General features: G+C 46.9%; 3 protein-coding genes across 15 annotated transcripts in view; 1 reads left to right on the top strand and 2 right to left on the bottom strand.

Moving 5' to 3' along the window:
• Positions 1-19,047, bottom strand: part of LOC120904244 (beta-1-syntrophin) — a 106,407-nt gene extending 87,360 nt beyond the window's left edge. Inside the window, exons 1-2 of one of the 6 annotated variants that reach the window (XM_040314100.1) lie at positions 18,808-19,047; positions 16,835-17,374 (exon numbers count right to left, since the gene is read on the bottom strand). The gene's annotated coding sequence lies outside the window, so the exon portion shown is untranslated. The other 5 variants (XM_040314104.1, XM_040314105.1, XM_040314102.1 and 2 more) reach the window with 5 other exon arrangements.
• The window catches only part of LOC120904243 (heat shock protein DDB_G0288861-like), a 121,038-nt gene that overhangs the window by 91,463 nt on the left and 3,110 nt on the right, over positions 1-26,465 (top strand). For 4 of the 8 annotated variants that reach the window (XM_040314092.1, XM_040314094.1, XM_040314093.1 and 1 more), the window contains one exon: positions 26,256-26,455. In XM_040314092.1, the coding sequence (XP_040170026.1) occupies positions 26,256-26,455 (200 nt within the window). The other 4 variants (XM_040314095.1, XM_040314098.1, XM_040314099.1 and 1 more) reach the window with 4 other exon arrangements.
• Positions 20,496-21,585, bottom strand: LOC120904245. The gene is made up of 2 exons (XM_040314106.1): positions 21,340-21,585; positions 20,496-21,175 (listed from the first exon to the last, which is right to left on the bottom strand). Exons 1-2 carry the CDS (start codon positions 21,352-21,354, stop codon positions 20,504-20,506), a joined length of 687 nt encoding a protein of 228 aa, XP_040170040.1. The 5' UTR covers positions 21,355-21,585; the 3' UTR covers positions 20,496-20,503.

The following is a 26,465-nucleotide window of genomic DNA, read 5'->3' as shown; positions in this document are numbered from 1 at the left end:
CCCATCTCGTGCGCGGCTCGCTACAGCACCCTCGGCAGCATCGCGCGCCAGTAGCAGGAGAAGAAACATAAACAAGACTCCAAACACAAGTGCGCTCTAGTGCTGCAAATGGCAACATCGTTCGCCTACCCCTACCCCCTCCCTGCACTGATGCTGGTGCGCGGGCTGATAAAAGCGGGTCCGAAATGGCCGAAAGCTTTCAAGGCAGCTTCTTCCCAGGCAAGTAGCAGCAGCCCGGCAGAACAAGATATATAGGACAGCGGCAGCGAAGTGGCACGAAAAGACACCGAAACACGAGCTGCAAGTGCGCGTGTCGGAAAAAGGTCGGGAGGGGGAGGTCGTCGTTCCGTACAAATTTCGAAGCATCGGCTATCCACTCGAAAATTCATTAAAACTGACGGATCATCCCATTTATCAGCGCCATAATGAAGCCGTGAGCGAGCACGTTTACGCGAGGCCTTTCGGGCTCCGGGGGGTGTTTTTTCGCTTCAATTGCAAAAAGATTCCGGCCATGCACGCCAGCTCGAGCGCGCGCTCGCCCGCCCGTAAAGCATAATGATACAAACGCGGCCAAAGTGAGGAACAGCGAAGCTACAACAACGGCACCAAAATCTGCGTACCTCAACCTGCTCAACCATCTTAATCCACTTTATTGAATTTCGCGCTTTAAATTTGGGAATCGCTCCGGGGCCGCGAAAAAGAAAGTGGCAGAGAGTGCCAAAAAAAAAAAACGAAACAAGACCAACTGTCTTAATGATCAAGCTGAAAAGAAGGAAGCATAAGGAGTTTATGCTGGGAGCGGAATAGCACATTGCTCATAGGATGAAATCGAATTTAAATCGTTCGTAATAAATTAACGATTCGATGGATAAAACAAAACCAAACATGCGATGAATCAGACGAAGACGCCCAGCTCTCACGTATGGAGGAAGTTGGGCAAGCTGAAGCTGATTTGAATAAAAGTAAAATTAGTCACAGTTAGATCGATAACGTGTGCGATGTTGACTGTTTCGCAAACCTTCCGTGATCCGGATTGAACATTGGCGTAAAATAGTTCATCGCTTTCCGGTGGACGGCAGTTCGTCGTTCTCGCATTATTTTTTTTGCACACATTTCATCATCCGATACCATCAACGGCCCTCTCCCCACGGATGATCTAATCTCACTCAGCGCAACACAGTTTGCTGTTTTTTCGTTCGTGCTCTCAATTAATTATACTTTGCCGTTTCCCATTCCCTGTGCATGATACAATGTTCTTTTTTTGTCACATGTTTGTCAGAATGAACGTGATCGTTAGCTGACCCGCTCGGTGCTAGCCGATTGACTTTTGACATTAGCCCGGGCCCCAAGTGAACAGAAATCACAAACAAATTGTAATTAATCAAGGGAAGTTGTCATCGTGCCCATGGTGTGGTCATGGAGGGAGGCAGTTGTAAGTGTGTTTCACTGTATGTCAAAAATAGTCTCAAGCGGCTTGGTGTATTTTGTTGTTTTACTAAGTTTTACGAACGAAAAAGGTCTTTCTTTCGACAGATACACTCATAATATTTAATTTTAATAAAAAAGATCTCTAACGACATTCAACTAAGCAAACAACTAAGGAGTTTCAAAATATATGAGCCTGACCAAAGCATCCTACATTCCATTCTACTAATCGGGTTCGAAACACAACCTAAATGTTTACCTCACTCTGACGCGGGCAAGCAATCGCATTACCTAATCAAATTGGAGCACAACGACGCGCCATCGGAAGATATCGTTTCAATTTTTTCTGTGTGTTGTTTTCCCCTCTGTGTGCTTATGCCTGTCACTAGCATTTCCCACGGAACACGGGTGGAAAAATTGCTTTTCCCAGCTTGGGCCGACCTTATGGCACCTAATGAAATTAGTTCTACATCAGCGATGCAACAACACCGCACCATCACTGGAAGAGCATAAAAAGCATTTCAACGACCTCTCACACCTCTCCCCGCTGCTCTTGGCATCCCGAAACATTACCATCCTAACCGGGTCAACAACTCTGGCGATGTAAAAACGCAAAGCAAACTCGCGCCACACGGTCCGGGGCCTTTCACTACTCGCGTCATTCCGTTGACGGCCGGCCAAGGTCAAGAGCAGGCTCTACAGGAGAGGAAGGGAGGAGGGGGGCTTTTTGGGGGATTTACGACCCTTCACCCGGTTGCAGTTTGCATTCGTACGCTGCACCGGCGGCACAGCTGTTTGACATTGGACGCACGCTCCCCGTGGCCGGGGAATAAGTTCAAAGGGAAAACACTTATTCAACTTGAGTGTCCACACTTACCGAAAGAGATAGAGGGAACGAGCGAGAGAGCGAAAAAAAACCAGCACTGTTGATTTATGTGACATTTCGGACTACGGAACTCATTTCACGGCTCACCTAAATGGTACGCTAAATTTCCCTAAAATGCATCCCGAACAGTCGTTTAATTTGGCGGCGTTTCTTTCTCTCCCTCTCTTTCTCGCCTGCCCTGACTAAGCATTTAAATTCGATTGTAAATCGTCCGTGCGGTATGGATGCAAATTTAGCTCATCAAACACTGGCCGGCGGAAGTGCCACTAGGGGGGCCAACGCGGTGTGCGGTACGAGTGATTTTGTTTTCTTTTTCTCCGTGTCGGAGAACGGCCGAAGCGGTTGGTAGAGAAAAGAGTATATAACTTTCCTCGCCAACACACACTCAGTCAGGAATGTGCTGCAGCTGTTGTCGCTATGTGTTTGCTACAAACTTTACTGCCGCAGAGTCGGGTGAGAGAGAGAGAGAGAAACAACAAACATTTGCCAACAGCAACGAGTTGCCAACAACAACCTGGCGATGAATTTTACAACAATCCGTCCGTCAGCCAGTTGGTTGTGTGCAGAGTCAAACAACAGTGTAACATCGCCATGCGGGAATGAGTGGAGCCAGGGGTGTTGGGTGAGGGGTGAGGGGCAAAAAGGAGAACACGAGTTCATTTGCGTCCGCGCTCCGGTTTGCTTTGGACTTAATGCACTGAGCCTGAGTGGTGTTGTTACATGTTGTTTCGAGTTGACGACCTAAATGACGATTTTATCACACTCCATACATGGGTTTATCTTAACAGAAGAGAACATTCGTAATAACAGATTGCATGTTGATCAAGATAACAAAAACACTTCGACATTAGTGTGTAGAGTTCATTTGAACTGCTGAACCTACAAAATTACTCTTCTTTTAACTGGTCAATTAGTTATTATTGCTTTTAAATTGACTAATCACCTCTTTTAGCCAAATATTTTTTACAGCGAAACTCCGTCCAACGAAGAATGGAACTCAAAACGGGTATATTATTTGGCTAACGATTGCTTTTTGTAAGCAAAACGATTCTCTTTTATGTTGCCCATTTTCAACATTTGCACAATAGTAAAGCAAAAGTGTCCTATTCTTTTCTGATGCTCTCTTAAGGTGTTGATTATGAACCTCACCAAATCCTCTAACAACTCACCACCTATACCCTCCTTCAAGCAAAGTTCAACGCTCAACACCAAAACAATGCCCCCAACCCAAAGCGAACGATTATGCCTCTACCGTCTGCCAGGTTTGTCATATTCAAACGAATGCATTCTTGGGGGAATGTGGCTGCAGGAATGTGGCCGCTCGTCGTCGTGCAAGCCGATCACCTTCCCCGTCCACGTGCCACGCGTAGTGGCGAAAGCATGCAAAATGCTTCATTTGCACCGTTGGGTTAGCGACCCGGAGGCGAAAGTAATTACCCGTTGCCACATTATTTGGCGAGTCACTTGCGTGGTGGTATCGTGCTGTATCGTCGTTCCTATCTCCCAGATAGACCGACGGGGTTAAAGCTCGCGACGCATCCCGGCGAAGAAAAGCTACTCTAAGCACCGCCAACAGGCACACACACACACACAGAGTTTGCAAAGGAGCACACCAGGTGAAAATGCTGGCGCAAGAATGATTTATTGTCAGTCGGTCTTCTTACCCGCCATTCATTCCGCCACGGTGCGGTGGAAGACTATTGGTGCAATAATTACTTCCAATACACAACATACCATCCCAATGCCAGCTGAAGATGATCGTTGGGTGCTGTTGGGTGGATGGTGCGCTTGTATCCATAGTGCTTAGCTTGGCTTGACTGTGAGTAGATCCGAACGATAGCGATGCTGATGAAGCTGAGAGCGTACTGATGAAAGCGATAAAAGCGACCGGAGATAATGAAGCTTCTGTGGTGAGGTTGAAATTAATTCGAACGAACGTTCGAACGCTAAGCATTTGCGTAAAAGTGGAGGAACTATGAAACACTCAAAAGGGAGGCAAACGAATTCCAACCCATTTTTGTTTGAGCAAATCGTATCACATGTATGATAAATACTAGCTTTTTAAAGTCTCCTTTGCTGGCATTTTCATTCCCCGAATTTAACGAAGCGGTATGAAATATGCATTGCATAACATTAAATTCTGTTCATTTATTCAAAACTAAGTGAATTTTCATACTCGTTGTCCCCCATTTGTCTACCCAAACAAACGGGTTCGATTTAATTCGACGTTTGAAGGAAGGCTTATGGTTGTTTTGTTTCATTTGTGCCGCACCGTTTTCCGTCTGACCCCGAACACAAAATATCAAATATGCATTAAAGCTTCAAAGCTCTCAAAAGTGTACAGGAACTGGACACTGGCCGGTCAAAAAGGTGACCCTTTTATTCGCTCTGTATTCTTGAATGGCAGTGGACGCCTTTCTTGGACGGCCGATGCACCACCCGTTTGACCCACATCCCCCAACAACGGTCAGCAGGGCCGAAGGAGAGCCGAGACCGATCGGATTAGGTATGAATAATTAAAGGGCCGAAAATCGGTGGCCCGGAAGCTCTCACTAAACAATCCGCTTTCTTGCACGGGACGCAATCTATGGTTACCGTTTCAGCCACCAATACTACCCACTTGAGTGGGAGTGTATTCAGCCGGATCAGAGTCGTCAATTGGAGGAGATGTTTAAGTCCCGTCTTTATCATGCATCAATTGTCGATGACAATCGATACGCGGGGCGCCACAAGGCGGTCGGCAAAGGTGAAGCCTTGTGGGCAATCGCTCGTCCTAACGCGTAGCCTACTACTCCGTATGTAAGACAAAGTGTCATCGATGTGTCACAAATCCTTCGACTGGTGGCGTTCGGGATTGTTCTCGTGCATGCTACCCGACCACACGGCCACGGCAAGACCTTCACGCTTCGTTTAATCGACGGTCAGCCGCAAGCTTAATTGTTCGAGATTTGTCGGGTCGAGCACTGAAGTAGAGCTGGTAGTACTCCCGGTTGGGCTCGGCGGACACATGAAACGCGACTGACAGGTCAGCAAATCGACGCACGATAAGAGTGCCCCCGCTGACACACAAACACACTCACCTGTGACAGCCAAATGGTGCTCGGATGAGCGTTGACGGATCAAGTACGCAGATAGCCTGCGAAAGAAGGGATGCAAAACACACTATGCTGTGTCTGTGCTTTTTGTTTGTTTGCCAATACTTCTGCTACCACTACACGAACACAGGTTTGCGTGACAACTGCCCATTAGTGTTAAGGGCACTGTGCAATAGAAGAGGCGAAAGCTTGGCCGTCAAAAAAAGAGAACAAAACTCGTCGCCTGCTGTCATGGTTATCGCTCCGGACAAATCTCTAACACGTGTTGTGGAATTGGGCGAAACAGATTATTCGGATTGGTCGTGATTAATTTGTACATTTTTGTTCTGCAGTCTTGGTGAGGGGTTCTTTGTTGTTTAGCATGAAACATAAAAGCATGCGGAGACTCAACTGCTCAAATCAATAGAATGTTTGCGAGTGAATCAAGCGAGGTGCTCTATGCACGATTTTCAATCAACAGTAACTGCACAATAACAAAAACTAATTAAAAATGGCCACCACCACCAACTATCCGTGCTGTTTCATGCTGTTACAACCCATTACAGCGCGCAGTGGGAAGATTGACATCGTTCGCTAATGACGCGGCAGTTCCATTTTGCCCAGTCTCTGCCTCAGCTGCGGTACTGTTTCATCTCACCCGCCTGCTCCGTAGGCTGAGAGCAAAAGAGCTCTTCCAAAACGCGAAACCCACGCCGAACCTAAATGGACTCCACCGATGAAGCGAAAACCGGTTGCTTAGCATTTAGAGATACTTTGGCGGACAACGCCGACGCCGACTGCCAGCCGAACAATATGGCCTTCAAGGTCAGATCGGGCGATCGAGCGATCTCGGCTGGAATGATCTCGGTTGATTAAATCGCACCCTTCGGTCGAAATTGTGACCGAACAGATGGACGCTTTGCAGGCGCATTAGATGGATTGTTAGATTAATAGGCAGGAGGAAACATTGGGTAGAGACGGCTCAATCGTTAAACGATCGAAAGCAGGCGGAGTTAACGAGTGAACATGTTCACTTCACTCACTAACAATTAATCTTTCTCACCCCTGGGAAGGTTTACGATCGAATTGAAATGTTAGCACGCCTAGACTGCTTGATGGAGTGATGGTGACGTGTCCTATATGCACAATGAAAAACACGTTTAAATGGTTCGCTCGACTCTACTCTTCGATCGTCTCGATTGTTACACCAAATATTTTAGCCCAGCTGCTAACTCGCTTTGAACAAACAACGCGCAAATTAAACCAACGACAGAAAATTAACACCTCATTGTGCCGCTGCTCAATTATCTATGCATATCGCATTCACAGCCTCCGCTCATAAATCACGCCGAAATAAACACTTAGCAAAAATAAATCAATTAAAGCTTAGGCTGGCTGCGATAACCGCTCCCGGGGGCAAAGACGGGAAATGAACCGCTCGGCGGGACGCACGGTACGTAAAATGCACACCAAAAATTGAGCCGTCCCTACCAGCCGACAGCGACGATTAGCATAATGTTTGGTGTGCGGTTGAATACCACTCCCGCGCTCCGCCGGGCCTGTTTGGTCTGCCAACCCTTCCCGCCGGCACCGCTGCTGTCGATACTGATTTATGATCTTGTGGTCGCAGCTTTTTGTGCGTCCGAGTGTCGATTGAACAGCGATCTTTTGCTGCCTTGGCTCAATCAAAGCTTAAAGTATCGTTTCATTCCGGTTTCGAACCGACCCGCTCGCGATGGGAATTGGAATCGATTCGTGTCCTTGCTCACATCCCTCAGCAGCTCCCTTGCTGCCCCCGGTTGAGCTAAAACCCGAATCTGAAGCCATAAGACGCGAATAATAATCGAAACGATCGATGAACCTCCCCGGGAGGGAGTCAGTCAGGGTAGGGTCCGGTTTTACGATGCTTTTTATCACTTGGACAAACAACGCAGCCCAGATCGGTTAAAACCCCCGTTTCGATTTGTATGATTTGTTGAACATGAGAAATAAAATCGAAAATATATTTTTATGTGCGAGACGAAATAACTTATATGCCAATCTTCCCTGGTTTTGTTTGGCTTCTCTTTGCCCATTGCCATCGCAGCATAAATAAAACCAAAGATGAGACTTTGCGGCATTTCGATGCAATGCACGGCGAAGAAAGAACAAAGCAAAGCAACACGCACAAAATCGCAACATCAAAACCGATAAGCCGCATGTGTGCGCGCGCGTAGTTTGTTTCGCGTACGCGTCGGTGACAGCAATCAATGTCGCGCACGCGAATCTTCCGTTATCATGTTGCGTCGACTCACGCGGCGTACACCAAAACAAAAAGTACCGCAAGCAGAGTGCAGTGTGCAGGTTTTCAAGATTCCGCTCATGTTGATAACACTCTTCACCGGTGCTGGAGACCGCCGGAAGCTGCGTGGAGACGGAATTTCGTTTCCTCTCTACCTTTTTTGTTGGTTTGCACTTTTCCCTATGCTACGCGGATGGCGGTGGTACCAGCTGCATTAACAATTGCAGCAAGTACCGTCAGACGCACACACAGAGAGCCAGTAAGATGGAACGATGTGAACCGGTTCATCTCCCCTGACCTGAGTCGCGATCGTGTGCGATCGTGATTTCTGCGTCGAAATTCAATGACGCATTGCTGGATGGGCCCAAGTCGAGACACTTTCCTTCCAATTGATCTTTAAAAGGAAATCAACGCGACAGTAATCGAAAGCTCAACATATCGCGCAATGTGGCGGCGTGTCCGGCTTCGCGATATGTCACCAAACGGTGATGATAAACTACGGGTAAAGAAAATGCCTTTCTCTACACGCGCTCCTTTTTCATGCCAAGCGGCGTCATTTCCAAAAAAGGGCTATTCTCTTCCCCGCTGGCCAGGCCAGGGTTTTGGCAAAGGAAGGGATGAACGATAAAAACATATCAAAAAGCAGCCCCGTCGTCCGGCAAAAGTATCATCGCAAAAGCAAACACGCAGTGCAGAGGCTCCCGGTGGGGTCAGTACGTTCGACTGCTGGAGCGAATATAAAAATCAAATTTATGCCATCTTTTAGCTGCGCAAAGCGGACGATTGAAATCGCAAGTTGGGGACGTCTGTGTTGGGTCCACTTTTTGTTGCGTGTCATGCTGCCTCTCTGATTTTGTATATTATTTTAACGACATTTAAGATCCAAAATCGCCTCTTCTCCGTCAAACTGGGGAAAGGAAGCAAGACGCGAATGGCACACGAGGGAGGAAATAAGAAGCCGAGATGACACGACCGACACGTTTGCACACAAACCTGCTTCTGCCGTGCGGGCCGGGCTCATGTTGCCGTGCAAACAAAACCGGCATATATGCGCCCAGACTGAGGGTGTCATCTCGAAGACGTTCTCTGGAGATTGTCGCGCCACATACTTCGCCGCCCGGGTGAACGTGTTTCGGGACGAGCGAGCGGCCAGATAAGATGGTGCATACTGGACGCTCAGCTCAGATTACTTTGCAAATCAAATAAAACGCTCAAACGGGTTTTTCTTTTATTTTGCACACAAAATTCCGTGAAATTGAAGATTGTTTTGTCGCTGCTGGGTGGATGTGAACGATTGTAGCTGTTGAAAAGTAGGTTTAATTACACGGAATCGTTCGAAGAATCTATTACGCTGTGTAACCAGTTTTCAAAGACTATTCGAGCTTGAAATGAGCCATTTTACATAAAACGCGACTTTAACCGCAACGAGTACTCGAAATGCCGCCATAGTGCCGCCAAATGGACTCTCGCTTTCTTTACTGCTTATCACAAACGATTTAACGGTTTAACGCCCGAAAGGTTGTAAAAACAGAACATTTGCCTATTGTACATCGCGCAACGTTCATTATCAACTCCTTCACGACAGCGTTATCACCTTCTCCAAGATCATTGTGCCGATGGCGAACTAGTTCGTAAAACCCGACCAACCAACCGGTACGACGTCCTTAAATGCGCTTCATAACCAAAGACACCTCGTGCCGTCGTAAAAACGGTTGAAAGATGAACCATTACCATAGTACCCGCACCCGTTTTTGGTCGCATTTTGTCTATCTGGCACTACGAGTTTTACGATGCACACCCCTTGCCTGTCTACTGGCAGTGGTGGCGTTTTTTTCTAATCAAACCTCACGTTCTAAGTGCTGCTGCTGGAACATTTGCCTGCGATTATTGTGATCATAAATTTTCAGTTCAGTTTGGAGAAATGGCTGTTTCGGATGCGCACAAAATGTAAAACCACCGTTGGTGCCGTGACCAGGATTGGACCTTTAGCGCGAGAAAATTGCCCAACCAGAACGACACGTCTTTCATTAGCAATTCCAATCGTATCCAATCGGTCGCTACCTTCACTACCTTCCTCAGCCCGCAAAAGTGTCCTTGTGCTGGACATATTCATTTGGAGCAATGGTAAAAACGTTTACCACACCCGGATAGCCCCCGGGAAATGGGACGAAAATCCACCCCACCGCTTGTCTGCATTTGCGCTCCCTCTTTCTCTTCAGCCGAAGCTGGGTGATGGGAGTGATGGGAGCGCTGGGAAATCGTGCAAAATCATCCCCGCTGCATTCTGGTGCGGTACGGGGCATCTAATCCTGATGGAATCCGTTTGCTCTTTCTCTCACACCATTCGAGGGATCGTTTGCCACTTTGATGGATGACCCAGTTTTATCTTCCACTTGAGTGGAGCGCCTCAGCTGTGGGTTTCACGCCAGCTTTGTGATGTGTCACTTTGCCCGATGTTCGAAATTAACTTCACGCAGCAGTAGAAATCGTGAAAAGAATTTTCCCAATGACAAAGCGCAATTCGTTTCACATTCCTGACACGCTCCGAAGTAAGACATTGGCCGGGTTTTGGGGTGTATGGGTCTGTCGTGCTCCAATTATTCAAGCGATTAATAAGCGTGATTGTTGTACATCTTCTGGCAAAAACTGAATTCTTGTTGGTGGATACCTCTTCAGATATGATGGAATTGGTAAGCGCCGTCACAGCACAGCACAGCTTCTTTCCAAAATGTGAAGCGAAATATAACTTTTCCCATCAACAGAGTATGTTGTTCAGTTCCACTTTCCCTCCACTCACTATGTATGCAGTAATGCGATTCATTACTCAATTTATGTCATTGCACAAAATGAATTACAATATTCCACTGTATGCATTATTCCGCGAAAATATGATGCGCTGAAAGCTTTTGGGCGGTTGCTGTGCAAAGAAACTTGCGCTTGAAACCCAATTTAATGCATTCTTTATCTTCCTCGCCAAAGCAGCACAGCAGGTATATATAGCACGCTGAACCAATGCTGGCAACAGCAAGCAGCGGAGCAAGAGCAAAATAAAACTCCAAAACTTTGTTCGCAATAAATCGTGCCAGCGAAAAACCGGAGAGTTCTTTTCCATCGCACTGTCACATATGCCACTTCAAGTGTACTTCCTCCATCAAAAAGGGATTGCCAAGACGTACGCGAAATTGCCAAATCCTACGGCGAACGGCAAACCCCGGAGACAATCCACAAATCCATCCATCCCAGCGCGGGATCCAACTCAAGCGGACTCGCGAAAAAGTAGCATTTTTACGACAAGTTTTCCACTCGTGTGTACGTTTGCCGGATAGGGTGGGTTCCATTTGAATTTCGTTACAAATTCATCATCACAGCGCAGTGAGCACACTTCCTGCGTGTTTGGAAATGCATTCTATACGCCGGCAAGGGACGAGAACGAATCAAATCCAGCTAGGAAAGAAAAAAACTGTTTTGGGTTCACAGTAACGGATGAAAATTCGCTATAAGGAAGCCACCACCAACGCGTCGTATATTGCGAATGAAATGGAGCGAAAACCCCGAAAGCAATATGTCGCTTTGCTGCAAGCTTCGTCAGTTGATAAAGCATTCAGTGACAAAACGGTTCCAAGCAGTCAAATAAGTGCAACCGCCCCTGGGATTGTAGGTAAAGGTAAAGAGCCTCTAGCTCGGGATACTGTCAGCAACCAATATCAAAAGTAGGAGTAGGAGGTACATACTACTTCTATCCATCGTTTTGCCAAAAGTTTAATACTATTACATAGGATCTTTACCGTATTCACGGTATGATTACTTGCCCTTGTCAGTACAAGATACTATTGTTGAGTTATGAAAGAAATTTGTCCTCGCAAAATCATCCTTCTGTCAACTAAGGTGGTTAACCTTGCAAACAAAATGAGCTAGTTGGTAGTGAATACGCTAGCTATATATCAACTTTGCAGCCGAAAGTGTCGATAAAATTAGTAAATACGCAATATGAATCAATGTTCTCTCTTTTTGTTGATGGGCTATAAATTTTATGTTCACAAATATGTTTTTTTTACACAACTGCAATAAATCATAATCAAGGCACTCGAACGAATCTTTAATCGTGTTGAATGTGTATGATTGAATGTTAAAAAGTTGCATGTTTAAAAGTCTGATTGGTTCCTTTATCGTTCATCATCATGTCACAAACAATGCATAAAAAGTAACAACAGTTGCTAGCAAATTAAATTAGCAAAATAAAACCACAGCTAACCAGTGCAGCAGACTCTGGGCGACACGACACGTAAAGTTTTGACAGCGCAGATATACTAACGCTTTGTAATTCAAATGTCGAACGCAACGAATGTCCTTCCCCTGCCCGACCATCAGACTGACTGCCTCATAAATAATACAACAAGATGTTTTTCTCGCTCCAAAGTTCAGGCGCCGGAGGGTGGAAGGGGAAGAGGGGGAAATCTCGCATCTCGAGGCCGCACGAAACATGTTTTCAAAGACAATAGCAAACGCGCATGAAGTAAATGGGACAGCTGTGCGCGCGCGTTGTAGTCAATGTGGACAGTTTTGGTTCATCGTTTGAGACGAAGAAAAGCGCAGAAGAAAGGCGGAAATATTTCGAATTATCGAAAAATATGTAAATGACTAAATTTATAGCGCCCAGATGGTGGTCGAAAGTAGGATCGTGATTGGAGCTTGTTTCGTTATCGTTTGCGCCCTCCCGGGCCGGAGAAGCGCGATATGGTCGCGAAAACCATCGTGTAAATGACACTGGCAAAATCGCCGCCACCCCTCGGACCGAAGCAAATCTGTTGGACCAGGCTGGCCTAAAAATGGCAAAAAACAACCTGCCCAATTTTATGCTAATTACGTTCATCCACGATCGCGGTACCATCTCGTCCGTGGGGCCTTTCTTTAAGCTCGGACCCACTGGATTCGTGGTCGTGAAAATCTCCAGTAAACGTGGGAGGATACATTTGCATCGCCCGGGAAGGATCTTTCCCCCTCGCAAAAGCCTGCATGGAAAGCGCTTTGAGGGTGGTGCTGGTGGCTTTTGGTCAAATTTATGTAGCTCAACGCACAAAGCGTTCTAGAATATTGCCGGCCCGAAGTTTGGCAACGGTGTGTGGTTGCGGTTTATACAGGACATTAGGGCGGGCAGCAGATGCGATGTTAATATTGAACCTGTGTCCCTTTTAGCAACTTTTTGCCTTTGGTTTATAGCTTGCTGCTAAAGGTAGGATGGGAGGCGCTTTTAGCGAACATTTTCTAAATAAATGTATGTTTCGTCTCTTTAACCGGGCAATCCTTCATTTGGGAGGAGCAAAACATTATCTGGTCAAAATGTTTCGGATTTGCGTTGTGTTTTTCTGCATTTTACAACGTGCCATTGCATTCCAAACTGCTTCCCAGACTATCAATCACGCCTGAAATGGGAAATTAGAAGTAAAACTGTCAACATAAAGCGAAAACCAATAAAACACTCCATGCCACAGACGGATTTGAGCTGCAAAATAGGTACGCTTTGGAGTTGGAGAACGTAACGAAACGGGAAACGAATAACCAAACACAGGATTACAATTCTTCTTTTTTTCCGTTGGCTACAAATATGCAGACATCCGAAAAAAAGCTCACTCTCCGAAAGGCAAACAATCATTAGCAAATTCCGAACCTCAGCTGGTACTACTGCTACGCTACACTGTTGTTTGCAGTAGTGCGGGATCGACAGTTTAGCATTTCCGGCAGTAAAATTTTACCACTTCCGGCGGGAAATGCTTTCCCAGTGTTTTACCAGTGCACTGCAGGACCACCGACAGACAGGAGGAGGATGATAAAAATAACTCACCAGCTCCCTGAGTTTTAAAACGCTTCGCCTACACAAACAGGATCAGGAAGCATTTTTTTGGCTTGCTTTTGTTTTCGGGTTGCATTTTTGGACGTTTTTCCTAAAATTTGTGTTGATTTTATGCCTACCCGCGCCGTGCCGTGCTGGATGAGACCGTACCATGCCGTGCCGAACTTTTGCCAAACACAGCCCGATAAAAGGTCATGAAAACATGGCGGCTAGATAAGTTTTGTAGGTGGAGATAGAGTGAAGTGGTGCAGCTCCATGCACAACGGGACAACGGATAGAACAGCTACGCAATCCCCTCCTACCCTCCTCGCCCGGTAATGCAAATGCCATACTTTCACCCGGTGGTGGTAGTGTTTTGAGAACGTGATGAAAAGTCTCCCAAACACGTCGCGTCGCCCACCGGCGAACTTTTGAGCTTGCAAGTGGCCCGGGCGTGAGGGAAAACAAATCCCAACGCCAGCACGTACCCGTGTTTCCGTTACAAAGCGAAGGTGTGTGCGGTGGGTGTGGAGGCAAAAGCCGTGGCAAAAGGTTAACCTGCGGCATGATAAGGTATGATTCGGATGAACGCACTCGGTGATAGAGAGATGTCATTCAGTGTTGCTGAAAATGTTTATTATTAGAGCTTAAAAGTGCTTCGTAATTTCCCTTCGCCACGGAGAACGATTCCAATAAGCACAATCTGTTCTGGCTGTAGCAGCATGCCAATGTAATTACGTATCAACTCTCACCTGCCCGGGAACGTGATTAAGCTTTTCTATGAAAATAAGGCATTTCGGTGCGTTGGACAATTTCCATGTAAGAGAACTTATTTGCTTGTTCTTTCTTACGAATAAGATTATAACGGTTAAAACCTACATTGCACCTAGAATGACGTAATCCTGTTGAAAGAACTTATACTTCGTTCTGAAGGATACTGTCCATCTCCTTCGCTTTTGAGCGTCCAATTTAGCTGCAAAAGCAAATCGCAAATGAAGCTTATAAAATCACATCATTTTTACGATGGACGCTACTGGCGAACCAATCCTCGGTCCACATCGATCCCACACCCCCAACACTGGAACGCATGGAGTGGCTTCAAATGCATTCACCTAGTTGACTGTTTTTGGATGCAAACACTGAGACCTACCGAATGCTAACCAGGGGTTAGGCAAAGGGGCTAATTGGAGGAAAGCACAATCGAACGGTGTTTGTGTGAGGGTCGGCGACTGCAAAAAGAAGAAACGGTGGCACATAAATCATAAATTTTATTATCATTTCCGGCCAATGAGTAGGATAGCTGGGCGGCGGCAGGATTGAGGGAAGCACGTCTGGCGCGGGGCAGATGGCTCGGCACAGGTGCTAGGGTGCCTGACGCCGCCATACCGCCACAAGCCGCCATGGTGGACCTGTCGAACGATGAAGAAGGCAAAAAGAGCGGAGCCCAATAAACATCCTGCATGAAAGAGCGGCAGCGAGGCTGGAGTGCGCGCGAGAGAGAGAGAGAAGAAGAGCTCGCGCGCGAAAAAAGCTTGTTCAGGCCCCATTAATCTTGATAATACTTCTTGATTGGCCAGGATGGATGGTGCAGTGTCTGGGATTGTGTTTTTTTTTTGTGTGTGTTGGTTCGGCCCTGTCTGTCTGCTTCTCTTCGCCACTGCCGAATATTGGGCTCATTCGTAGGTGTGAGAATCACTTTATTTATATCTTTTTTACTCGCTCCGGGTTTTGGTGATCCCCCCTTGTCGCCACTTTGCCTACACCGTACCGTGCCACCGCCGGGAGATGGCCGTAAATTCCAAACTCGGGAAGAATTATGCCTGTTTACGATCGCTCATTTTTCCTCTGGCCCGTACGATTTGCAGTGTCCCGGTACGGCACGTGGCAGTATATTGATTTAGTTAATTAAGGGCGAGTCTATCAAAGGGGGGGTAACAGGCTTCTATTGGGATCGAGCCATGGGGAGAGTATGAGCGGGAAATCTGGGGAAAATATATCACCCAGTGAAGCACGGTCGCCCGTAAAACGGCACGCTGGAGGACGCATAAACCTAGCAGCGAATGGTGCTGAACCGGCTAATGTTTAGTGGTTATTAGATAGTCAATGCTGTGATCGTCTCATTTCGTCGAATAATATTTCCGAAACTAAACATTCGCCAATTATGAAGCAGGAGCTCAAAAATAGAACCTTCCCAAAAGTACTTGCACGGTTGTTGTTTGTCCAGTCGAGTACGGGGAAAGAGCGTTCGACCTTCCGGGAACGTATTTTCCACCCAAACGTTGTGCGCTCAACCGTGCGAAGATGGCAGCTGTGTTGTTGGGACCAAACGAACAGCTTTTCCCCGATCGTAGAGGACCGTTGAGTGTTCAAACGCGTTTGAATGTTCGCTCAATAAGGAAGGTGATTTGTTCAATTTGTATCAAAGCATAACAGTTGGACCTTCCGCGAAGTCGATTCGGTCGTCGCCGAAGAACGGTTTTTTTTTTTTTTGTTACAAACAAGCCTCAGAATGTAAAGCCTATAATTCGAATTTGTGTTGAATATTTACAAATGATTATTTTCAATACAATTTGGTTTTGCTTGGTCCATCCATCACTTCAGTTTATTCTCCATTGCGTTGACCCGGCTTTATCGCTGTCTTCCATCATCTTAAGCGATTTACTGTGACAGGTGCTGTGATGTGCTGACCCGCAAATCTGATTGTAAAGTGACAAAGATAAAGCTGCATTCATCTACCACAAACGATCTTCTCAAAGGTAAGAGAATGAAACATAAACTCTTCCCATCGTACTACGGAAATAATCCCCTTGTTTACCGAATCCATTGGAACGAGTAATTTCGCACACTTCTTCAACCTCGAATTGAGAACAGTACATCACTGTTTTAAAAACACGTACTTGTAAAATGTTAAAAACTGAAACACAAGTCCCGTTTGAAATTAAACCTACCACTTCATTCAACGGCAGGGCCGCATTCTTTCACGCTACCACCACACGCGCATACAAAAATGTTCGAAATGCCCGGAGTGAACAACAACAGGAAGAAACAAAAAAATTGTTTACGCCACGAAGCAAACTGGATGAAATATTTTAATCCTCCAACGTGATCCTTTTACGTGCGTATCCTTTTTCACCGTGCAATACGACGATTACCGTGCACGGCCTAAAGAGTCCGCATCCGCAAAAGAATGACGCGAAACGAGCGGTTTTTACCCTCCCTCCTACCAACAACCGTTTTTTTTTACTTCCTGCGAAATATTTCAAATATCTGCTTTCTCCCGTAAAGCATTTGCTGTCATGAAACTGCATCTTTTCGCTTGCTGTTACCGCATGTTTACTTACCTTCTCGCGCCGTTTGCACTACGTGCAATACGTTGCACCAGGAACGATTGTCGGTGGCACGTGCCAAGGAAAGGTAACACTGATCCAGGAAAAGCCTGCTACGATCCCTTGTCTGTTTTTTTTCTTCCTCACCTACCAAGGCTCCTAATCTTGTTAGCGTTGCTGATGTAACCGCCAAACAGCGTACGAAGACGAGGCCGTATCCAGCAACCACGCTGCCGTCGTCCACACGGTATTTACCACTTACACTATGCGTCGGGGGCCACACTATTGCGCCTCACTTCCTTGCCAGGATGTTTCGCATTGCTTACCCACTCACTGCACACTACGGGGATGCATTCTTGCACCCCGCTGCACCAGCCCCGTAACAACACGCCACTCTAGTATTTAGCAACCGATGCACTACCCCCAAGCACCTGCCAGCACTCAGATTGATGCTCTTTTACTCTCACGTTCACACAATGAATCAGCTCCTATGACCGCTTTTATAGCCTTTAATTATCACAATCATCGAACACTGGCTGAAAATAACTACATGAACTGAAATAAGAACATTGTAAAATTATAACTACATGATTAAACAGTTGAAGAGCGTCTGGGATAAGATAAACTACCAACATGATTTACGCACCGGTGCAGGAAAATGGGCACTCACGGACGGAACCCTGAGCCGAGAAAATGAGAGATCTCGGTACTCATTTCATGAATTCGCGTCTCTTGAGCTTTGACATGGATAGGGCCGAAATGTTTTAGTATCACGTAAATGGCTACAGCATCGTGAAATCATTTTCCCGGAAAATGTGCTATATCGTAAACATCTTATTTTTTACTTGTCTACTTTTTCGTCTACATTGAACCATTCTACGAAGCTCTCATTCCTCTTTTCCTCTCACACACTTCCACACACACACACGTACAAAACAACACATGAATGGTACGCTAAAGTAAACAATCCAAGTTTTCCCTCACGCACTCATGAAAGCACAGGAGGTTTTCTCACCCTGTGAACCGTTCCGGTCACCAAACACACACTCAACAAGCGCTTTTCCTCTCGCCGAACGCTGGGGATGGCGTTTTTTTTTCTTCTTACGCTTCTTTCACTTGCTTACTCTTTCACTGTCAAAACACTGGGTTTTGGGCACCGTTCATTCACTCTCAGCTGCATCGGCTCTCTCCGTCTCTCTTTCGCTCTCAATCATTTTCCACCAGTAAATCCTAGCATTTGCACCCACCTACGTCTCACCCACCGGCACCAGCCACTCGTGTTTCCACTCGCGAGGGAATCGATTTTCACGTTCACGCCAACACAACCCACACACAGGGACGAAATCGTTCGCTCGGAATTCGGCGTGACTTTTCCGCAAACACTTTTCCACTTCCCGCCCGCACCAGCTGTCATGGAGCTTACGCCGTGGTGGTGGTGGTGGTGGTGGAGGTGCTGGTGCTGGTGGGAGTAAGTAGAAAATGCTTCAATATCGACATTCTCTGTGAACTTTCTTGAACTTCGCGCTGCTTTTTAGGATGGTTGTTTGGTGTGGATGGAACTGGACTGGGGGAGGAGCGATTGCGAACAGGCGAACAAAAACGATGCAAAGCAGCGATGCTGCCTGCCACGAAGCTGGAAACAATATGAGCTGAAAAGTTAGTTTGTTAACATACTTTTCATTTCATTTCCCGTTCAGAATGTAATACGCTCGCTTTATCTTCCACGAACACTTCCCTGCACACTGAGGTACACGGTGCTGCCTTTTTTACCTTCGGAACCACAGCATTAACAGCAGCATTCTAACCATTGATTCACAAGAGCATCGAGCGCATTGTAGCATCCCTGGCACACATTTACTACAACACTGCCCCCGCTAGTATCCTTTTCTAGGCGTGAGTCGTTTTTCGCACGGCTTTTTCGGGAGGACATGCCTTGCATCCCCCGCACAGCTTCACGGGATGGGAGGCGCCACATTCCAACAACCTACCATCATATGCACACGTACAAAACCGCACTACCGACCACCCCTTCACGCGTAGCTAGATACACACACGCGCGCGTGGGAAAAGGGCTGCGCTGGAACGCAACGGCGCGATTGAACGCGCGACCAGTGAGCGTGTCGCGAAACAGAAGAGGGGATGGAAGAACGCTACTAACGCGCCAAGACCGAACCGAAACCGACCACTTCGCTCGTCTAACTAACCGACCGCTAGCTGACAGCGAGCACGCGAACCTGACGCCCAGAAACCGAGACTGCGCCAAAGGTACGCGAAGCTGGAGCGCACACAGCGCATGGTGCGCGCTCACTTGCTGTATCTCACTTGCTGGGGGGGAGCTATGGTGACCTGGTGAGCAGCGTGGGCTCTCATTCGGGTGAGTAAGCATCAAGTCCTTTTGCAATTACAATCATTGACTGATAAGCCACAACGTATCACAGCTCCACTGCAGGGAAAGAGATAGTGAGAGAAAGAGAGAAAGAAAGAGAGAGAGAGATAAAGAGGGAAAGAAAAAAAAGAAAGTACAAATTCATTTAAATATGCTGCATCCATACGTTCTGTCATAAGAAGCGAAACCATAGTGCATTTTAAATTATGACAATATTATCGCATATACCATACAAAAGCTAATATTTCAAAAGATCACTTAATAAAAAAGTGCAGTGTCATAGTTGCTTTGAGTACGTCTGTTAGTTATTACATATTTATTCTACATTATTGAATACTTCATAATTACGTATTTTTATCTTTTAAACCACTTAAAACATCAGAGCATAGAATTTATCATCATAGTTTTTATGTGTGGCGTGACCACAGTGCAACGGTTGAACCGCTGGCATTTGAAGGGGTAGGATAGTCACTATGCCACACACAAAACAGACGTTTGCAGGGGTTTTCGGTAGCAAAAATAGTACAGACTAAAATAAAAGATACGTTCAAAGAAAAAGATCCCAGCCAATATGGATTGTAGCATCGTGAATGGTTAATGTATGCTCTATTTTTAAGCAATGCCGCCTTTTTAGATCATTCCCATTGAATAAAAAAATCTTAATGATGCATAATTCTTGTTATCGTTATCGGAAAATTAAAATTAGTAAATTAAGTATTGAAATATACATAATCTAGATATAAATATTTGCGATTATTATGTACAACACAATTTACCATTCTTTAGATTGTCAGGAAAACGCAAATGTCTCGTTAAATGACAGGAAAACGCAAATGTATCTAATCGCAAAGTGTCTATAATGTAGCATGATTATTGTAACTGTAATAAGTTTATAAATGGATGTATTGGTTTCCAATAAGCCCTTGCTAATAACTAGGTCGTCGATTTTGAAACGATCTTATCATTTACGCCCCCGAATACATGTTATGTTATACATTGTTCATTGGTGTGTTGCATAACTATCTGGCGAAGAAGCATACACCACATCACTTTCCTTTCTAAAATATGTTAAAAAATACAGTGTGATATATGTTTTTAAAAACCCTGTTACCTCAACCCGATACCTTTTTCGTTACCTTTTCCAATGAACGATATCCTCCTATGTGTTTTCTTTTATGTCATTATTTCATTCGTAACCGCTACATTTCCAAAATGATATCAAAACGATAATTATTCATTTTATAATAAATACTTTATTAAACAAGTGATTGCTAAACAGTGTGAGATCGCTAGCACAATTATCCTGCGATGTGCTTTGGCGGCGAAGCAGCTAGCGCAGCCTTAACCGGCTCTGACTGCCCGTGGGATGAGTGTTGCTGTCCCTGGGTCACCTTTCCAGCCGGGACTGGCACCTGTCGCGTGATGTGATGGAGTGGCACAAAGTTACGCTTCTGGTGGAACGACGGATGGAGAGGGTTGAGCTTCGGGGCAATGCTTTTCGGAATGTACGAGCGGTAGTCCTTCTTCGGTTCCTGCAGCAACTGCTGACGCAGATGCTGAGCGGAGGGAGTGATGGGATGAGTGAAACCATGCGCCGCGCCTGGATGTTCGACTTTCACGTGCAGACGCTGGTTATTGTACGGAAGGGCCGTTTGGCGCTGCTTTCCCTGCTGGCGAGAATGTTCCTGATGGGAACCGACATTGTACGTCGACTGCACCACGTACTGCTGGTGCGGCAGGAAGAGCTGCGGCTGCTGGAGATGCTGTGGAGCTGGTGCCGAGTACTCTGAAGCATGGTCATATTGCTGGTGGATTTCTTGCGGTGCCGGGTAGTGTTGGCCACTGACTTCCACCGAGTGAACGTTTTTCAGAGCGTGGGGGAAAACGTTTTCCTGTCCGGAGCCACTTGGATAAGATCCATCTAATCCGGGAACCACGAGACACAGTGCAACCAGACAACTTGTCAGCAGCTGCAACGGGAAGTAAGAGTAAGTCAATGCCGCGAATCAGTGAAAGGGAAACCGCAGGGATGGAGAAAGGGGAAAGTGTACGGTTTGATAACCGTGTTTGTTTTATGTGTTGCCAAAAATCAAAGCCAGTGACGATGGTCAAGCAGCCGGAACGAAATAGTTACCATTTCACCAGCCATTGCGTTCGCGAGTTGTGTTCCAAGCTTGGTGGGGTGGAAGGCTTTGCTATCAAAGATATTGGACCGTTAAGAGAGCTGCTCAGGGTTTGCACACGGGTTCGCTACACGACCAGTAAGTCACGCCGACGACGCTATTACTACGCTGAAGAGTGTTGAAAGTGAACTGATGCTGCTACTGGTTATGTCCGGTGGTTTTTATACTTTGGTGGCTTTTAACCTGAACCCCATTGGATGGACACTCCACGGTGCGCGCGGATTGGTCACCGCAAAAGCGGAACGCTGTAAATCTTCTTTATACAACTGTCGTGCCGGTCGTGTTTTAATTGTGCGCATCGATTCCGCCAAAAGCAGGGGGGCTACGGTGATAAGTGCGACCGCTTAATCACTTGCCCTCCCCTTGGTGCAGGCGCGTGTTTTTAGACAATCACTGTCAATAAACTGTGCGTAATCGATTTCGATGAGGCTGCGAGATGTAACAGTGGCCAGGACTTGAAAGGAAATGATAACTTGTGCATTAAACAAATATTGACACTTTTTTCTTGTGGATAATAGACATTAGGTATCAGTAACTCTAACTATAGAGCCTAACATAATTCTTTTGTAGATTATCGATTAGAACATTAGCTTTCTGATAGTTTGGTGTCATTAGTACTGCATGGCGATGCCATCAACTCTAGGCGCCGACCCTCTATTTGTGGTTATGTCTGACTGATCTGCATGATCATGTCCGCCTACATATGCTTCATTGTACTGAGTAACAACAGGGTTCATATTTGCTCTGATCTCTCCGAATTAGCTCTTTGCAGTGTAATAAAGCAAGATATTTATCAGCAGTACAGGAATAATGCCTTGATTTGTTGATTTCCACTACTTGAAATGTGAGGTCACGGAATGGCTTGCATGAAACAATCCGTTGACATGATTCAAACGTATTTAGATCGCAAGCCTTCATTGATCAATTTATCAGCAATTGTAGCCCTCATTACTAATATTTATATCCGCAATGTAGGAGGTGCTGTTACACATCCGAACGATCGACAGCATTTCCTGCCTTCTATTACTCTAAATTAGACACAAACTACCCACAAGCTACTGTAGCAGTCTGCTGATCTTTCTCCTTCTCTAGTTTGCATGTAATTGCTTATTGTTCGCACTTTTTCTCTTTATTTATTTGTTTATGTTGGAGCCGTCGGCCGAGGCGGCCCCGGACCAAACAAAAGCCACCATCGCCGGACGACCCGGAACGAATTAAACGAATCTGGGCTATCGCGGCGTGTACTCAATCCATATCGCAGAGCAGGGGCTGGAGATCGAACGGAGAAGGCAGGGCACAGACAAACCTGTTGCTGCTGCCTGCAAATGATGCAAAAGAGCAACGAGCTGATTGCGCTGAAACGGTACTCATCTCCCATCATACCAACTGGATAGTATGCTTCTCCTGCTCAGCCATAGTCTTTTTCAGCGAGCGCACCCTGTAGGCCCATGTTTTATGCTCCGTGTCTCCGTGTAGGTTCGGTTCCTTTTCTTCTCTTTCTTACCGTACCGATACGCAATTCTCCACTAACACAGGCGCACAGTGGACCCGCTCTGTGGAGAGAATCCGCGATCGCGGTCTGCACGATGCCACCAACACACCATTCTACTCGCGGGGTTTTATTGCCGACGAACAACACCTGGCCGCTGGGTGCGTACGGCAGCGATGGTGTGAAGTATCGATTCATTCTAAACTCACCTGGGCTGACTCATGCACAAGAAGGTGGCAGGAGGGTTTTCTTAGTGCTGTTTTAACTTTGTGAAAGCGTGTGTGCTACTGTAAGCTTAGTAAAGCTCGTCGACATTCCGAGCAGCTTCAAAGGGTAAGTAGCGGACACTCGTAATCACCTGCGTGAAGAGTGAGTGTGGTGCGAGCGCTTGCGTCGAACGCAACGCGTCCAGGTTATGGTCCTGCGAAACGGTCATAGCCCAATCGAGACGAGCTTCGCTGCAGGTGGTGGTAATGGTGTCTTCCAGGCCCAACCTGCTGCTACACACCTCCTGCTCGCTTCCATTCATGTTCCAGCGTGCCAGCATAAACAAGCATAAAACATGCTCACCAACACCCATACACGCGCAGAGAGAAAGAGCAGCAGCAAAGACGGCGGACAGCCCAAGGTGCTCACTCACACTAACCGGCTGCATTCCCCGACAGACGGAACCGTTACACCTGGTTTCCGAGGCGCTGCCGTTTTCTATCTCACACCCCTATCCCGAGTCCGTGGTGGTGGGGAAGCATTTCGAGAAGAAAAGGTGTACCGAAACCTGTTGCGTTCATTTCCGCGCTTGAAGATCGAGCGAGCTCGCGCCTGCACGTTCTAATCTTCGAGCGAGTTCCTCCAGCCTTATTTGCCGTGTGTCTACCGTCCGGGGCACAGGATGGACGGGAAACTGCGTCGCTGCGTTCGTTGTGTTGTGCTTCGATTGATCGCTAACTAGCAGTCTTGTTTGCAACTGACCTGAAGACCCAGCGATCTCGTCTCGTCTCCTCATCTTTTCACCATCATCATCCAAAACGTGGCAGTAGCATAAACGCGCTCGCTCCCAGTATTCAGTGTGCCAACGGAACGCGACATATGGTATAGTAGCAGCTCATTTCTATGCACAAAAAGGCTTTCTAGGCCCCTTTCCGTAAAGTTTATTGCGCACGTTTGTGGGACCCAGGAATCGAAAAACCGATAAAAGTGTCGTTTTTTTTCTTCTTTCTACAAACTCTGTGCCGGCAAGAACCGAAACACAAGGCAACAGAAGGCAACAAAACAGGCCGTTAACCAAAATCAACACTGCGTGACGGAACCATCCGCGTGCGAAGATCGTATGTGTGTGTGTCTGTGTGTGTGACTGTGTGTAAGACTTTTCTAAGTGCCTGGTGGAATAATGTGTGTGTGTCTAGGTACCTTAAGGTGGAAGTTGTGCACACTCGAAACCGACTGGGGAACAAACCTAAGCCCCTATGTCCTCTTTAAAAAGTCGCTGTGATCCGTTTTCTGTGGAACGATCCGAATGTGATCCGAGGCAGTAGTTTATTCACCCGGCGAAGCGTTTCCGGTGTGATCAGTGTTTGTGATTAGCGATCGATCATACGTTCGCGAAGAATTCGGAAAGGATATGTGTGCCTATGTGTTGATGACGTGAACACAGAGCCCAGAAAAGCGGAAAAAGGCTTCTCTCCCACACTTCTGCATTGGCCCTGAGGCATGCCGGATGTGAACTGTGGTTAGGCCGGACTGTTCCCCCATTTTGACAGAAGCGGTATGTGCGAACAACAACCAGGGCTAACCACATCGGACACTCTCCACCCATGGTCTGTGTCTTAATATTTGCAAGAGACGGTAGGCAGACCAAACAGCGTTCGCCGACGGCAGCCAGTTGTAGCAAGCTCTTAGTCTGGAGGGATCATCATACTGCTCGATCTCTCTCACCTACGCCGTGTTTGGAGTGCCGCCTGTTGGCAGGAAACGAAACCGGGGCTACGTAATTATCCGGGGGGGGGAACGCGCGTACAATGCTGGGAACGGTTCGCATACTACTTATACTCCCTGGCGCTGGCCTCTCCAGGTTCGTCGTCCCCTTTTAATCCCACCGTCTTTTTCCCTCGTACGCGCGGCTTCTCGTGCTCTTCCGCTCTTCCACACAAATGCCAGCCCGAGTCCATTCGCCTTGGAAGACGGGGTTGCCACGGTTGCTTCTGTTTTTAATAACTTTTCCACATCAAAATCACTGGAATGTGAAATTTAAATCAATTGTTTGAAGTGAAGCAGAGAGTGAAGGCGCTGTGGTGGTGGTTGCCGAGGGTTTGGATTGAGCGAGTGAGTTGTTGTTGTTGTTGTTGCTTCTTCTCTTCTGCGCCAGGGGTTTCACGTTGGGCTCATGTTGCTGTTCATCCTCCCCCTCGTTTTCTCTCCTTTGGCCGTTCTTTACGGACGAGCCCAACTGTAGTGGAACAGCGCACCCTAACCAGCCTGGCTGTCCCTTCGCCACCATTGCATTTTTCGTGCCATCTCTGCGTTGGCCGTGTGCCATCCACACGGCACACGGCTATTACTGTGCGAACCCTGACCGAGGCAACAAGCACGCGCGGCTGTGCTGCTTGATTGGACAGTGCATTTTCAAAAGTGCAGCATTCCCGTGAACTGTCTCCATCGCCAGTGCTCAATAACGCTTCCCCGCTAAACGGTCGATCAGTTACTTCATTTGTTCGTTCCGCGTTCGTTCCAAAATTCTCAAATCAGCGCAACGAAAGTAATCGTGCCGCGGGCGAGCGCGCGCGCGCGCGTACTCCCTCGTCTTCCCATGATCAATTATGATTGTCTGGAGCCCAACGAATCAGTGAAACGCGAGTGATTAATAGCTCCGGCGTTGTCGTTCGCACGAAAATTTATTCCAAATTAGCACACCCGCGTAATTGGATGTGGTGGAATTCCAGCCATGGTGGCCCTTCTTTTTTTTGTTGGTGCTGTACGCGACGATTAAGTGTAATCGCGAGTGATGTTATCGTGATTCCCGAGAGCTAGAGTAATTTCCGATCGAGCATTAAGGAGAAACAAAGTAGCTCAAAACAAGAAAGAAGATGCGCGTTAAAACGCTGAGACAGATTAAAAACCAGCGGGGACATCGTAACCACCATAGCAGCAACAGTCACCATAATCATAGCCATGCGGCAACCAATGGTAGTAGCCGTAGTTGTGGCAGTACCCTCCCCCTGATGATCATCGTCAACCGTTTTTAACCTTTACTGGCACTCTCCGATCTGGTCCGAGGCACGAGCCGAGATCGCCGAATTTCTCACGCACCCACGCTCCCGCGATCCAAGTCATTTAAACGCGCTTTTAATCGTGCTTTTGCCTTACCCTTCTTCTTCTTTGTAGCGACGATTGATGCGCACCACTTTTCCCCCGAAAGACTGAACGCGCTAGTGAATTGCATGAATCCACCGTACAGAATGCCACCACAACCGCTCGGTGCGTACGGTATGCAGCATGACCATCACTCCAGCATACCGGGCACGGCATCGACGGAGGCACACGTACTGAACACACCGCTCCGCACCCATTCCTCCAAGTTTCCGGTAGGTTTTG

Source organism: Anopheles arabiensis, chromosome 3, assembly GCF_016920715.1.
Source record: "Anopheles arabiensis isolate DONGOLA chromosome 3, AaraD3, whole genome shotgun sequence".
NCBI classification, from domain to species: domain Eukaryota; kingdom Metazoa; phylum Arthropoda; class Insecta; order Diptera; family Culicidae; genus Anopheles; species Anopheles arabiensis.
Note: the sequence above shows the minus strand (reverse complement) of the source record. Positions and strands in the feature narration are given on the sequence as shown.